The 16,386-nt window shown below is 47.5% G+C and overlaps 1 protein-coding gene across 3 annotated transcripts in view; it reads right to left on the bottom strand.

The window, feature by feature from the left end:
• Window positions 1-16,386, bottom strand: part of paplna (papilin a, proteoglycan-like sulfated glycoprotein) — a 279,507-nt gene that overhangs the window by 19,928 nt on the left and 243,193 nt on the right. For 2 of the 3 annotated variants that reach the window (XM_070878697.1, XM_070878698.1), the window contains 2 exons: window positions 12,797-12,924; window positions 1,835-2,113 (listed from right to left, as the gene is read on the bottom strand). In XM_070878697.1, coding sequence (XP_070734798.1) covers window positions 1,835-2,113; window positions 12,797-12,924 — 407 coding nt within the window. The remainder of the gene's footprint in view (window positions 1-1,834; window positions 2,114-12,796; window positions 12,925-16,386) is intronic. The other variant, XM_070878699.1, reaches the window with a different exon arrangement.

Here is a 16,386-nt window from a genome sequence, read left to right as displayed (position 1 = left end):
AGCATCGTTTTATGAAAGGGAAATCATGTTTGACAAATTTGCTGGAGTTCTTTGAGGATGTAACAAGCAGGGTGGATAAGGGGGAACCAGTGGATGTGGTGTATTTTGATTTTCCAGAAGGCATGTGATAAGGTGTCACATAAGAGGTTACTGCACGATAAAAGCTCACGGGGTTGGGGGTAATATATTAGCATGGATAGAGGATTGGCTAACTAACAGAAAACAGAGAGTAGGGATAAATGGGTCATTTTCCGGTTGGCAAACTGTGACTAGTGGGGTGCCGCAGGGATCGGTGCTAGTCCTCAACTATTTACAATCTATATTAATGACTTGGATGAAGGGACCGAATGTAATGTAGCCAAGTTTGCTGATAAAAAGATGGGTGAGAAAGCAAATTGTGAGGAGGACACAAAAAATCTACAAAGGGTAAGTGAGTGGGCAAAAATTTGGCAGATGGAGTATAACGTGGGAAAATGTGAGGCTATCCACTTTGGCAGAAATAATAGAAAAGCAAATTATAATTTAAATTGAGAAAAATTGCAAAGTGCTGCAGTAGAAAGAGACCTGGGGGTCCTTATGCATGAGTTAGTATGCAGGTACAGCAAGTAATCAGGAAGGCAAATGGAATGTTGGCCTTTATTGCAAGGGGGATAGAGTATAAAAGCAGAGAAGTCCTGCTACAACTGTACAGGGTATTGGTGAGGTCACACCTGGAGTACTGCATACAGTTTTGGTCTCTGTATTTAAGGAAGGATATACTTGCATTGGAGGCTGTTCAGAGAAGGTTCACTAGGTTGATTGCGGAGATGAGGGGGTTGACTTGCGAGGATAGATTGAGTAGATTGGGCCTATATTCATTGGAGTTCAGAAGAACGAGAGGTGATCTTATTGAAACTTGTAAGATAATGAGGGGGCTCGACAAGGTGGATGCAAAGAGGATATTTCCATTCATAGGAGAAACTAAACTAAGGGATATAGTCTCAGAATAAGGAACCTCCTATTTAAAACTGAGATGAGAAGAAATTTCTTCCCTGAGGATTGTAAATCTGTGGAATTCTCTGCCCCAGAGAGCTGTGAAGGCTGGGTCATTGAATATATTTAAGGCGGAGATAGACAGATTTTTGAGCGATAAGGGAGTAAAGGGTTATGGGGAGCGGGCTGTGAAGTAGAGCTGAGTCCATGATCAGATCAGCCATGATCTTATTAAATGGCGGAGCAGGCTCGAGGGGCCAAATGGCCTACTCCTGCTCCTATTTCTTATGTTCTTATGGTCTTATGATCTGGTCGTTATCACATTGCTGTTTGTGGGATCGTGCTGTGAGTAATTCAGTCGCTGTGTTTTCTACATTACAACAGTGACTGCATTTCAAAAGTCTTTAATTGGCTGTGAAGCGCTTTGGGATGTCCTGAGGTCGTTAAAGGCGCTATATTAATTCAAGTTTGTCTGATCCAAAAGACAGCACCTCTGACAGTGCAGTGCTCCCTCAGCACTGCACTGGAGTGTCAGCCTGGATTATGCGGTCAGGCCCCTGGGTGGGACCTGAACCCATGTCCTTCTGATTCAGAGGGGTGAGTGAGTGCTACCGCTGATCTAGACTGAGATCAGCACAGACAGTTGGGGCGGTGGGTCAAGTATATTTATAACACAGTTCCTTCTTGGACTTAAAACCAATGGCTTGTTTATTTTTTGTAAACGTTGCGGGGGGGTTTTGGGGTGGTGGCGAAGGGGAGAAACCCCCATTGTCTGGATACAGCAATCACAAACTGCGTGTGTTTAGAGCAAACTTCCAAAATTAACGCCGTCTTAAAAATGCAAAGTTGATGTTGTATAAACCTTTGACCTTAAGTTGCACCACCTTCCTTTGCACTGGTCCCACATTATTGTGAGCAACACAGACGTATTCCCCCGCATCGCTCGGCACTACCGAGGTAAAGCGTAAAGACTGGTCGTCCAGCTGAGTGAGGCGAGGCCTGGTTGTCGCTCCCAGCCGTGCACCGTTTCTCTCCCAGAACACCTGCGGTCTTGGCAGTCCTTCAGCCAGGCAGGGCAGCTGAGCTGAGAACCCAACCCGAGCTTCAACAACAGACAAAGTGGGTCGAATGTGAGCGGCAGCTGCACACAGGGAACAGCAGAAGAGACAAATAAAATATAGAAGGCCCAACGTTCCCAAAGAAAAGAGAATCGTCTGTGGTTACAGAAACAAATAGACCTGCTTATCAATCAACATCATTCAAGTTTTTAAAAAAAGCTCATTGAGGTATTGAAGGGTTTATCGAATGACACAGCACAGAAGGAGGCTATTCGGCCCATCGTGCCTGTGCCGGCTATTTAATGAGCTATCCAATTAGTTCCACTTCCTGGCTCTTCCGCCACAGCCCTGCAATTTTTTCCTTTTCAAGTATCATAGAAATTATCATAGTCAGTCTCTTGAAACGAGGATGACTTGCTTCCACGCCAAAAAAAAGGACGAGTTCACAGGTGTTTCAATGAAGGACCTGAACTACATCCTGAAGGGTGGAAGATGCCTGTGTGTGGATTTTTTTAACATGGGGTGGCCGTTGCACACCAGCCACCACACGGGCTTGACAGAGCTAGGTCTTGGTCCAGTGGCAAGGGTTAACCAGGACAACTGGAGGCCTACTCTGCTGCACGGACCCAGTGTGTGCTGGCCCGTGCTGCCCCTGGGCCCCTGGCCCCGAACTCGCGCTTCCCCTGGGCCCTCTGCGGGACCAACATTTATTTTTGTTGCGCTCTTCCATTTTACATAGAAATGTACAGCAGAGAAGGAGACCATTTGGCCCTTCGTGTCCATGCTGGCTCTTAGAGCAGTGGTGCTCAGTCCCACATTCCCACTTTTTTCCACATCCCTGCCAGCTCCTTATCCTCAAGTACGTGCCCAACCCCCTTTGAACATTTTCCACCACCTTTTCAGGTAGAGCGTTCCAGATGCCAACAACTCTCCCCTCTAGATCTTTTGCCAATGATTTTAAATCTGTGACCTCTGGTTATTGACCCTCTCACCAGAGGGAATAGTTTTCCCCCATTTACTCTTATCAAATCCTCTCACCATTTTGAAAACCTCTGTCAGGTCACCTCTTACCCTTCTCTGTTCCAAGGGGAACAGTCCGAACCTTTCCCAACCTCTCCTCATAACTGCAGCCCCTCAGCCCCGGTAACATCCTGGTAAACCTTCTCTGTACCCTCTCTCAGGCCTTTACATTTTTCCTGAAATGTGGGGCCCACAATTGTCCGCAATATCCAGCTGAGGCTGAACCTGTTTATAAAGTTCGAGCATGTTCTCTTGGGTTTAGAAATAGAAGGAAAGAATATAAAAGCAAAGTAACCCATATGCTTTTTGACCATCTAATCGACTTGTCCTGCCAGCTTTATATGGACACCAAGGGCTCTCTGCTCATCTACACTTTTCAAACTCGTGCCATTTATAGTACATTGTCTTTCTATATTAGTTCACACAAAATACATCAATTCACACTTCTCTGCCATGCTTTTGCCCATTACACCATCCTGTCTCTGTCAACCTGAAGTCTACAATTTTCCTCATCACTATCTACTACTTTGCCAAGTTTTGTATCATCTGCAAACTTTATAATGCTGTTCCCTACAACATTGAAAATGTCATGTATGTAACCTTCATGTAACAACACTGTACACTGTATACACCTACGAAATGCACACCTTGACCACAGGGGGTGAACTTGTGGGAGACACTCCTCACCTGGTGATCCAGGTATATAAAGGGAGGTCCCACACAGGGTCATCACTTCTTGGTCCTGTGAATAAAGGTTTGGGTCAGAGAGTGACCTTGTCTGCAGAATGTGCCTTGTGTGAATTTATAATAGTGTGTAAGGACATTACATTTGGCGACGAGAAACTGGAATCAGCGACTCACAAGAATGGCCACCGGTAGCACAGAGGAACGGTACTGTGTTGGTGAGGACTGGGACAATTTTGTTGAGAGGCTCCAGCAGAGCTTTGTCACGAAGGACTGGCTGGGAGATGCAGCGGCTGACAAGCGAAGGGCGCATCTACTGACCAGCTGTGGACCCAAGACGTATGCGCTGATGAAAGGCCTGCTCGCACCCGAGAAGCCGGCGGACAAAACCTTTTGAAGAGCTCAGCAAACTGATCGGTGAGCACCTCAAACCGGAGAGCAGTATACACATGGCCCAACACCGATTCTATACACACCGATGTCGGGAAGGACAGAGCATACCGGACTTCGTTGCGGACCTTCGGCGCTTGGCCAACCTCTAAGTTCACAGGCACCTGCAGGGAGGAGATGTTAAGGGATTTCTTTATTGAGGGCATTCGTCATGCCAGGATTTTCAGAAAGCTAATTGAGACCAAGGACTTGACCTTGGAAGCGGCGGCGTTGATGGCTCAGACCTTCATGGCGGGGGAGGAGGAAACCAAGATAATATATGCGCGCAATACTGCTTCCAACGTGGCGATGGATCAGGGAGTTAACATTGTAAACGCGAAGCAGAACCCCGCAGGAAGGCAAGGGCAATTCGACACCACCCAGGCAGTAACAAACTCTAGAGTGGGCCCGCAACAGAAACAATGGCAGGTTGAACTGACATTTACGCCATCATGGTGGACAATGCGTCCCGGGATGGGGCCATTGACACCCACTAACAGAGTGCTCAAGAGTAATCAAAGAGACAATCAGAGGAATGCCTGGTAACAGCCCTTTTGATCACAACAATCTCAGCTCATGCTTGAGGTGCGGGGGCAGACATGCTGCAAAAACCTGTAGGTTTCAACAATTTATCTGTAGAAATTGTAACTTCAGTGGACATTTAACCAGAATGTACAGGAAGCCCGCAGCGAGGCTAATTTACGAGGTAGATGAACCAGAAGAGGGGTCTGCAAGGCAGGTTGATGCTTGGGACAAAGCAATGGACGCTGAAGTTCAGCGGGTTTATGTGGCAAACATCCACAGCTCATATACCAAAACGCCATCTATGATGATGAGAGTACTGTTAAATGGCATCCTGGTACGCATGGAGCTGGACACAGGGGCCAGCCAGTCACTTATGAGTGTCCAACAATTCGAGAAACTATGGCCACTCAGAGCTAGCAGACCCAAACAAGAACGCATTGACACGCAATTACGGACGTACACCAAAGAGATCATCCCAGTGTTAGGCAGTGCAATGTTGGTGGTCACACATAATGGATCAGAAAACCGGCTGCCACTCTGGATTGTCCCGGGAAATGGTCCCGCGCTTTTGGGGAGGAGCTGGCTAGCCGAGATGAACTGGAAATGGGGGGGGATGTGCACGCCATTTAATCTGTGGAGCGAAGTTCATGCTCACAGGTCCTACAGAAATTTGAGTCATTATTTCAACCTGGTGTCGGGACTTTCAAAGGTACCAAAGTAATGATACGCATCACCCCGGATGCCAGACCAATGCACCACAAAGCCAGAGCTGTGCCATATGTGATGCGGGAGAAAATTGAGAGTGAGTTGGACAGGTTGCTAAGAGAGGGCATAATTTCGCCCGTTGAATTCAGCGATTGGGCAAGCCCCATCGTCCCTGTGCTAAAAACGGATAGCTCGGTCAGGATCTGTGGCGACTACAAGGCCACTCTCAACCGAGTGTCACTACAAGACCAATACCGGCTTCAGAGAACGGAGGATCTTTTTGCCACGCTGGCAGGCGGCAAGCTGTTCACCAAGTTGGACCTCACTTCGGCCTACATGACCCAGGAACTGGCCGAAGAATCCAAGCTACTGACCACCATCACCACGCACAAGGGGCTGTTTGTCTACAACAGGTGTCTATTTGGCATTCGATCAGTGGCCGCTATCTTTCAAAGGAACATGGAAAGCCTGCTCAAATCCATCCCTGGAACAATCGTATTTCAGGACGACATCCTTATCATGGGTCGAGACACCGAGGAACACCTCCACAACCTGGAGGAGGTGCTACGCCGACTGGACCAGGTAGACCTGTGACTAAAGAAGTCCAAGTGTGTGTTTTTGGCCCCAGAGGTCAAGTTTTTGGGCAGGAGGGTTGCCGCTGACGGGATCCGGCCTACCGAATCCAAAACGGAGGTGATTCGTCGTATACCCAGGCCCGGCAACACATCGGAGTTGCATTCATTTCTGGGACTCTTGAACTATTTCGGGAACTTTCTGCCGAACTTAAGCACATTGTTGGAGCCGCTACACGTGCTCCTGCGTAAGGGTTGCGATTGGCTTTGGGGGACTGTCGGGAACGGGCTTTCAATCGGGCGCGGAACTTGCTTTGTTCTAATAAGCTGTTGACCCTGTACAACCCCTGTAAGAAATTGGTTTTGACGTGATGCATCATCCTATGGGGTTGGGTGCGTGTTGCAGCAGAGTAATGATGAGGGCCAACTCCAACTGTGGCTCATGCCTCCAGGTCGCTCTCCCAAGCAGAACGGGATATGGGATGGTTGAAAAGGAAGCACTAGCATGTGTCTACGGGGTGAAAAAGATGAACTAGTACCTTTTTGGCAGAAGGTTCGAGTTAGAAACGGACCACAAGCCGTTAACATCCCTGTTGTCAGACAGCAAAGCTGTCAATGCCAATGCGTCAGCTCGCATACAGCGATGGGCTCTCACGCTGGCTATGTATGACTACACCATACGGCACCAGCAGGCTTCCACTGGCCACCACTGAGGGGGCAGCAGAGCAAAGCGCTGAGATGGTCATGGCCATTGATGCCTTTGACAGTGCAGGCTCCCCCATCACAGCCTGCCAGATCAAAATCTGGACAAACAGAGATCCCCTCCTATCCTTGATTAAGAAATGTGTCCTGACTGGGGATTGGGCGCCCGCACATGGAGCATGCCCCGAGGAGGTCAGACCGTTTCACAGACGGATGCATGAACTCTCCATCCAAGCCGACTGCCTACTATAGGTCAGCCGGGTAGTCATGCCCCAGAAGGGAAGGGAAGCATTCATCAGGGAACTCCACAGCGAGCACCCAGGCATCGTGCTAATGAAGGCCATTGCCCGGTCACATGTATGGTGGCCGGGAATTGACTCAGACCTGAAACACTGTGTTCGCAGGTGCACAATATGTGCCCAGCTGGGCAATGCCCCCCAGGGAGGCCACACTCAGCCCATGGCCCTAGCCCACCAGGCCATGGTCACGTATTCAAGTAGACTATGCGGGCCTATTCATGGGAAAAATGTTCCTCATTGTCGTTGATGCGTAGTTGAAATGGATCGAGTGCATCATGTTGAATTCATGCACGACATCCACCACTGTGGAGAGTCTGCATGCAGTCTTTGCGACCCACGGCTTGCCGGACATCCTGGTTAGCGACAACAGCCCGTGTTTCACTAGCTATGAATTCCAGGAGTTCATGTCGGGTAATGGCATCAAACATGTCAGGACGGCACCATTCACGCCGGCTTCCAATGGCCAGGCAGAACGTGCGGTCCAAATCATAAAACAGGGCATGCTCCGGATTCAAGGACCCTCCCTTCAATGCCGCCTATGCTGGCCTATAGGTTACAACCGCATTCGCTCACGGGAGTCCCGCCCGTGGAACTACGCATGAAACGTACACTTAAAACTCGGCTGTCCCTCATTCATCCAGTCCTGTCGGACATTGTTGAGAGCAAGCGCCAATCCCAAAATGAATGCCATGACCGTAACTCAAAGGGGAGATGTATAGAAATCGATGACCCTATATTTGTTCTTAATCACGCTTTGGGGCCCAAGTGGCTTGAGGGTCCTGTAATTGGCAAAGAGGGGAATAGGGTCATCGTGGTCAGACTTAACAATGGACAGATATGCCACAAGCATCTGGACCAAGTAAAACAAAGGGTCGGCATGGACACTGAGGAAGATCATGAGATGTTGCCCACACCACCGCCAGTGAACGAGCAACAAGAACATTCAGCATCATGCACAGTCCCTGCGGCCAGCCTGGACAAGCCGGAATCACCACAGGTGACAGAGACCCATGCCAAGGCTCAACAACCAGAGCTCCACGAGAGCGTCGGCCGCCTGAAAGACTTAAACTTTGACCCCATAAGACGTTGGGGGGGGGGAGGTGATGTCATGTATGTAACCTTCTTGTAACAACACTGCATACTGTATACACCTAAGAAATGCACACCTTGACCACAGGGGTGAACTTGTGGGAGACACTCCTCACCTGGTCATCCAGGTATATAAAGGGAGGTCCCACGCAGTGTCATCACTTCTTGGTCTTGTGAATAAAGGTTCGGGTCACAGAGTGACCTTGTCTGCAGAATGTGCCTCGTGTGAATTTATAGTAGTGTGTAAGGACATTACAGAAAAGAGTAATGGACCTGAAACTGTCCCTTGGAGAACAACACTGCAGACCGCCTCCCAGTCCGTCCACCACCACCCTCTGCTTCCTGTTGTTGAGCCAGTTCCATATCCATACTGCCACTTTCTCCTTAATTCCATGGACTTCCATCTTCTTAACAAGCCTCCTGTGTGGCATTTTATCTTGCGAAAGTCCATATACGCAACATCTCCTGCACTACATTAATCAGCCTTCTCTGTTGCCGCATCAAAGAATTCAGTCATGTTAGACACGATTTGCCTTTAACAAATCCATGCTGGCTCTTCTTAATTCATCTATGCCTTTCCAAATTGGAAGTTTATTTTGTCCCTGATAATAGTTTCCAGTAACTTCCCCATCACTGATGTTCGGCTGACCGGCCTGTACTTTCCTGGTTTATCCCTCTCCTCTTTCTCAAATAATGGTATGACATTAGCAACCTTCCAGTCCTCGGGCACTACTCCTGTATCCAATGAGGATTGAAAGATTGTGACCAATGCCTCTGCTATTCTACCTTTTGATTCTTTCAGTAACCTGGGATGCAATCTATCTGGACCAGGTGACTGACCAACATTCAGTACTGCTTATCTTTTGGGAACAGTAGCATAGTGGTTATGTTACTGGATCAGTAATCCAGAGACCTGGACTAATGATCCAGAGACATGAGTTCAAATCCCACAGCAGCTGGGGAATTTAAATTCAGTTAATTCAATAAATCTGGAATAAAAAGTTCTGTCTCAGTAATGGTGACCGTGTAACTACCGGATTGTTGTAAAAAACCACCTGGTTCACTGATGTCCTTTAGGAAAGGAAATCTGCCGTCCTTACCCGGTCTGGCCTATATGTGACTCCAAACCCACAGCAATGTGGTTGATTCTTAACTGCCCTCTGAAATGGCCCAGCGAAACACTCAGTTCAAACTGCTACAACACACCACACGGACTGCAGCGGTTCAAGAAGGTGACTCACCACCGCCTTCTCGAGGGCAATTAGGGATGAGCAATAAATGCTGGCCTTGCCAGCGATGCTCACATCCCATGAATACATTTAAAAAAAAAAATCTTTTTAGTACATCTTCACTATTACTATCCTGTTCATAGCTCCCCTCTTGTTTAGTGTAACCTTAACATCATCTACTTCCTTTGTAAAAACAGATGCAAAGTATTAATTTAATACTTTAGCCATGTCCTCTGCCTCCATTATGAAGATTTACCTTTGGGTCCTTAATGACCTAACATTTTTCCTAGCTAACTTTTTGCACTTCATATGTTTATAAAATGTTTTAGAATTCAGTTTAATGTTGCCTGCTAGTCTTTTCTCATAACCTCGCTTTGCCTCCTGAATTAACATTTTTAATTCCCTCCTGTACTTTCCATAATCCTCCTGGTTATTAACTAAATCTTGCTCCTGACATTTGTCATAAGCTTCCTTTTCCTGTTTCATTTTAACTTTGTCATCCAGGTTTGGATGCTCTACCTTTCCCTTCAAAAGGAATATGCCCAGTTTGTACCTGAACTATCTTCCCCAATTACCTTCCAATGCTCCATTACTGCTTTACCCTGCAATCACCTGGGCTAAAATCACAGAAATTAGCTCTTGCCCAGTTGAGTATTGTTACCTTTGATATTTTCTGGTCTCTTTCCATAATTACTCTAAACCAAATTATGTTGTGGTCACTGTTCAATCGATGATCTCCGACTGTAACACACTCCACTTGCCCTAATTCATTTCCCAGAACCAGATCCAACACTGCTTCCTTCTTTGTTGGACTGGATATTGATCGAGAAAGTTCTCCTGCACATATCAGAAATTCTTCTCCTTCCTTAACCTTAGCACCATATTTTTCCCAGTCTATATTGGGGTAATTAAAGTCTCCTAATATTACTACTCTAGTTTTGGTAGACGCCTTTGAAATTTGCCAACAATGATGCTCATCTATCTCCTTCTTGGAGCTCTATAAAAAAACCTCCCAGCAATGTAACAGCTCCTGCTATGTTCCCTCAAGCTAAATAAATTCAGTATTAGAACCATCTAGTACATCCTCTCTATTTAGATCTGTAACATCATCCATAATCAAAACTGCCACCCCCTCCTCTGTTTCCTTCTCTATCATTCCTGAATACTTGGTAACCAGGAATATTAAGAACCCATTCCTGGCCTCATTTGAGCCATAAGAACATAAGAAATAGCAGGAGTAAGCCATTGGCCATTTATCCCCTCGAACCTTTTCTGCCATTCAATAAGATCATAGTTGATCTGGTCTTAGCCTCAACTCCACTTCCCTGCCCGCTCCCCATAACCCTTGTCTCTGTTAATGCAACAACGTCGGAATCCCATGTGGCAATGTGTGCCAACCTTATTAGTTACACTACAGACAGTGACGTACATACCATTCAATACCTGCTTCATCACTTTTGCTATCTCCCTCAATCTGGATTTTGGGGATAGTTCTGATTTTACTGCTGTTATTATATATTTCTTTCCTCTGATCTCATTGTTGCTCCTTTCTGCTATTTTCTGGTTCCCCTCCCCCTGCCAAATTAGTTTAAATTCTCCCCAACAATACTAGTTCGCCTCTCAGCAAGAACATTGGTCCCGGTTCTCTTCAGGCACAATCTGTCCATCTTGTGCAAGTGCCCCTTCCCCCAGAAACTGTCCCAATGCCCCAGGATCCTGAAAGCTTCCCTCCTGCACCACTTTTCCAGCCATGTTTTTATACTCACTAGCCCATGGCACTGGGAGTAATCCCGAGATTACTACCTTTCAGGTCCTATTTTTCAATCTTTTTCCTAGCTCCTGAAACTGTGCTCGAAGGACCTCAACATTTTCTACCTATGTCACTGACTCCAACATGGGCCACGACTTTTGGCTGTTCCCCTTTCCCTCAGAATGTCCTGCACCTACTTGGTGATATCCTTTACCCTAACACCAGGCAGGCAACATATCATTCGGGACTCACGTTTGCGGTTACAGAAAGGCCTGTCTGTGCCCCCAACTATCGAATCCCCTGTCTATCCAGTTCCCTTTTGAAAATTATTATTTAATCTGTTTCCACACCCTTTTGGGCAGTGCGTTCCAGATTACAACAACACGATCTAGATAAAGGGGTAAAAATTAGAATGTGGAAGCACGTAAGTGAACCAATCGTGATTCCACCTCAAGTGTGAATGATGATGTTTGATGCGGTCACAGGTTAGTCACACATTTGGAAAATGAATCTCAGTCCCAACATTTTCCAGCCACTGCCTCTACGAGAGACCCAAAGACCAGGTCATTCAGGTGGAAAATTATACCTACAACAGTCACAGAAGCATGCATCTACTTTCAAATCATTTTGCTACATTAGTTAGTACATGCATACGAGACCATGCAGGAGAAGTGTCATTTTATTTGTAAATCTGTTTTTTTTAAAGACGAACTGGGGATTTGGTGTGTTACCACCTTCATGGCTATAACAGGGAGATGATCACCTCAGCCTAGGGGGGGGAAGCTGAGCAGAGGATGGTGCTCCCAATAAAGAACGGAGATAGCAACACTCTGGGTCACTTATGCTGTGACTATACAACAGTGTTCGAAAAGTTCTGGGAGCAGATTAACTGCCCTCCCTCCCCTGGGGCAGCATTGGGGAGATTCCTAGAAATCTATTCCTTGAAAATTGAGTTGGTTAGATTTTAATTTTATTGGACTCCCAGGTTTCACGACAAACACAGTCCAGAATACAAGACCTGTTATAAGGAGATCAAGTATTGACGAGAGTCAGCGCTCGCTTGATCAGTGAGTGCAGCTACAATTCATGGGGGCCAATGACCCAAGTGAATATTGAACGTGTTTCCTGTGCGATCAATGCAACTTTCCAATTAGGGGAAAAAAAACACTAGCTTAAACAAATAAAACAAGCAGCTTGTAAAGTAACTAAATCGGGATACTATTAGGGAGAGGAGAAACTGGCTGTGCACTCACTTTATGAATGCGAGCGATTTACATCTACTACCAGCAGGAGGTTTGACACACGAGGAGTGGTGAAGGTCTGAAATAATCTATCAGGCAGCTTAGCAGGAAGGCAGAGTTCAGAGGTGTTCAACGCACGTTTGGAATACTAAAGGGACGGGCTTAAAACTGCCAAGTGACATATTGTTTTTGACTTTCATAATGTTCTTACTGTTTTCACGAGTGCAGGGATTGAAGGCAACATGAGAATCACAGATAAAGAATAATTGACCAGGATTGTCTATCAGACAAAAATAGTGTTCTTTTCAGGATCGTTCCTCAAATGAAATCTTAAGCTAGGAATGACCTATGAGCACATCCATACGACACTGATTTGTCCATGACGTTAAATGAGTTAATGGACAGAAGAATGACACGTGAGCATGTTAAGTGTTTATACAGTAATGTCACAATGCACAGTGGCTCCTGCTCTTTCAGGCTCGACATTTCAGACAATAACTCTCTGTACACACAAACAGTACCTTGAACGTTAAGCTGAACTTGACGGAAACCCTGATCACGCCCATTAGATGCGCGACAGGTGTACAATCCGGCATCTTGTTCTTGAACCCTGCTGATCGCTAACGACCCATCTGAATGCTCAACGTGTCTATGTGAGAAACATATAAATCAAACAGTCAACAGATTTCCAGAAGCAGCTTAGGAGACAGTTAACCCCCTGCCCCCTTCCATTTTGCAACTCCATCATCATAGACAGTCCCTCGAAATCCAGGAAGACTTGCTTCCACTCTAAAAGTGAGTTTTCAGGTGACTGAACAGTCCAATACGGGAATTACAGTCTCTGTCACAGGTGGGACAGACAGCGGTTAAGGGAAGGGGTGGGTAGGACTGGTTTGCCGCACGCTCCTTCCGCTGCCTGCGCTTGATTTCTGCATGCTCTTGACGATGAGACTCGAGGTGCTCAGCGCCCTCCCGGATGCACTTCCTCCAGTTAGGGCGGTCTTTGGCCAGGGATTCCTAGGTGTCGGTGGGGATGTTGTACTTTATCAAGGAGGCTTTGGGAGTGTCCTTGTAACGTTTTCTTTGCCCACTCGCTTGCCGTGTAGGAGCTCTGAGTAGAGCACTTGCTTTGAGAGTCTCGTATCAGGCATGCGGATGATGTAGCCTGCCCAGCGGAGCTGATCGAGCGTGGTCAGTGCTTCGATGTTGGGGATGTTGACCTGATCGAGAACACTGACAGTGCGTCTATCCGCCCAGGGGATTTGCAGCATCTTGCGGAGATATCATTGGTGGTACTTCTCCAGCGTTTTGAGGTGTCTACTGTATATGGTCCATGTCTCTGAGCCATACAGGAGGGCGGGTATCAGTACAGCCTTGTAGACCATAAGCTTGGTGCCAGATTTGAGGTCCTGGTCTTCAACACTCTCTTCCTCAGGCAACTGAAGGCTGCGCTGGCGCATTGGAGGCGGTGTTAGACCTCGTCATCAATGTCTGCCTTTGCTGATAGTCGGCTCCCAAGGTATGGAAAATGGTCCACGTTGTCCAAGACCATGCTGTGGATTTTGATGACCGGGGGCAGTGCTGTGAGGCGGGGTCAGGTTGGTGGAGGACCTTGTCTTACGGATGTTTAGTGTAAGGCCCATGCTTTCGTACGCCTCGGTGAAGATGTTGACGATGGTTTAGAGTTCGGCCTCTGAATGTGCAAACGTCATCTGCGTACTGTAGTTTGATGAGAGGATGGGGTGATCTTGGATCTAGCCTAGAGGTGACGAAGGTTGAACAGGTTCCCATTGGTTCTGTAGTTTAGTTCCACTCCAGTGGGGAGCTTGTTGAGAGTGAAATGGAGCACTGCAGCGAGGAAGATCGGGAAGAAGGTTGGCGTGATGATGCAGCCCTGCTTGACCCCGGTCCGGACGGATTGGGTCTGTGGTGGATCCATTGGTCAGGATCACGGCTTGCATGCAACTCCAGTGCAGTGCTGAGGGAGTATTGCACTTCGGAGGTACCGTCTTTCGGATGAGACGTTAAACCGAGGCCTCATCTGCCCTCTCCGATGGATGTAAAAGATCCCATGGCACTATTTCAAAGAAGAGCGGGGGAGTTATCTCCGGTGTCCTGGCCAATAATTATCTCTCAACCAACATCACTAAAACAGATTATCTAGTCATTATCACATTGCTGTGTGTGGGACCTTGCTATGCATAAATTGGCTGCCACGTTTTCTACATTACAACAGTGACTACACTTCAAAACAAAGTGCTTAATTACTTGCAAAGTGATTTGGAACATCCTGAGGTTGTGAAAGGCGATGTATAAGAGTAAGTCCATTCTTTGTTTTAAGTTTCTCTTGACCGTTCTAGCTCAATTGACTGGCTGATAACAACTTGGGTGAAGAACCAGCGATTATCAAATACTCCCAGGCCCCATACAACACGACAGTTGCTGTACTGCAGGGACAACGTCCAACTCGCCTGTGGAAAGGTTGCATACAGGGGTTGTAAGGTTCGATGTCTCCGCAAGATCCTGCAAATCCCCTGGGTGGACAGACGCACTAACGTTAGTGATATGTCCTTACTATACAGTATAAATGCACACGAGGCCCATACTTGAGAGAAGGTCACTCTGACCAGTTACCTTTATTACCAAGACCTCAAGTGATGAGCTTCCCCTTTTATACCTGAAAATCCAGGTTAGGAGTGCCTCCCACAAGTTCACCCCCTTGTGGTCAATGTTCTCAAGGTGTACAACTTAGGTCAGCTTGTACATGGGTTACAATGATAATTGAATACATGATATCACCTCCCCCACCCCCCCCCCCAAAGTCTTATTCGGATCACAGGTTAAGTCTCTCTTGTAGTTTACACTTCCTTGTAGAGCGCCTGAGTTGGGGCTCCGGTTGTTGGGCGCTGGCCTGAGTGTCTGTTGTTTGCGGTGCCTCAGGCCTGCCCGGACTGTCCACAGTGACTGGGCTCTCCTCCACTTGGTTCCGGTGTTCGGTCACCTGTGGTGGAGTAAACTCTGTCGTGTTCTTCCTCTGCTTCTTCTATGGGGTTGCTGAACCTCCTTTTAGTTTGATCCACGTGTTTGCGGCAGATTTGTCCATTGGTAAGTTTAACGACCAAAACCCTATTCCCCTCTTTGGCAATCACAATGCCTGAAAGCCATTTGGGGCCCCAAAAACAGGGTCATTGACATCAATATATCGCGCCCTCGCATTCATGTCATGGGATGTCACGATGGGCCCAAGTTTCCACATGATTTGCGCCTGATTTTTAGGAGCAACTGGTGGAGAACGGACTATCTTAGAAATCGCAATTCTCCACATTTTTTTTCTGCAGTTCTAGTCAGGTAGAACAGTTCTACTTTGGAACAGAATTTTTTCTTCAAAAGGTGGCGTGTCCGGCCACTGACGCCTGATTTGAAAGTTTCCACAGTGAAAACGTACTCCAAACTAAAGTAGAATGGAGCAAGTGAAGATTTTTGTAGAACTGAAAAAACCTGTTCTACACATTAAAAAATCAGGCGCAGGTTACAAATTAGGCGTCCAGAATGAGGTGGGGGGGGGGGGAAGGGAAGTCATTAAATTCTATAATAAATCCTTATTTATACTTATACAAATATTATACAAATAGATCCAACCTGAATAAACATTTATAAGCAAAGAAATAAACCATCTTCCTACCTGTGTGAAAGTGCTTCAGGCAGGCTTTTCGGGACCGAAGGCTGAACGGGCCGGCCCGAGACTTTGGGCAGGGCCCGTCCCCAGCACCAGATTTACAGGTAGGTGGCGTTGGGTCGGGTCGGGTAGGTTCGGTTCGGTTCGGGTCGGGGAGGTGGGGTGGGAGGGAAGAGAGAGAGAGAGAGAGAGAGAGAGAGGGAGGGGGGAAGATCAGGTCGGATCCAGTCCAGGAGCGGGAGTCGGGTCGGGTCCAGTCGGGGGGGCGGGGAGCGGGAACAGGAGCGCGGGTCGGGTCGAGGCGGGGGGCGGGAACAGGAGCGCGGGTCGGGTCGAGGCGGGGGGCGGGAACAGGAGCGCGGGTCGGGTCGAGGCGGGGGGCGGGAACAGGAGCGCGGGTCGGGTCGAGGCGGGGGGCGGGAACAGGAGCGCGGG

Source organism: Pristiophorus japonicus, chromosome 4, assembly GCF_044704955.1.
Source record: "Pristiophorus japonicus isolate sPriJap1 chromosome 4, sPriJap1.hap1, whole genome shotgun sequence".
In the NCBI taxonomy this organism is placed as follows: domain Eukaryota; kingdom Metazoa; phylum Chordata; class Chondrichthyes; family Pristiophoridae; genus Pristiophorus; species Pristiophorus japonicus.
Note: the sequence above shows the minus strand (reverse complement) of the source record. Positions and strands in the feature narration are given on the sequence as shown.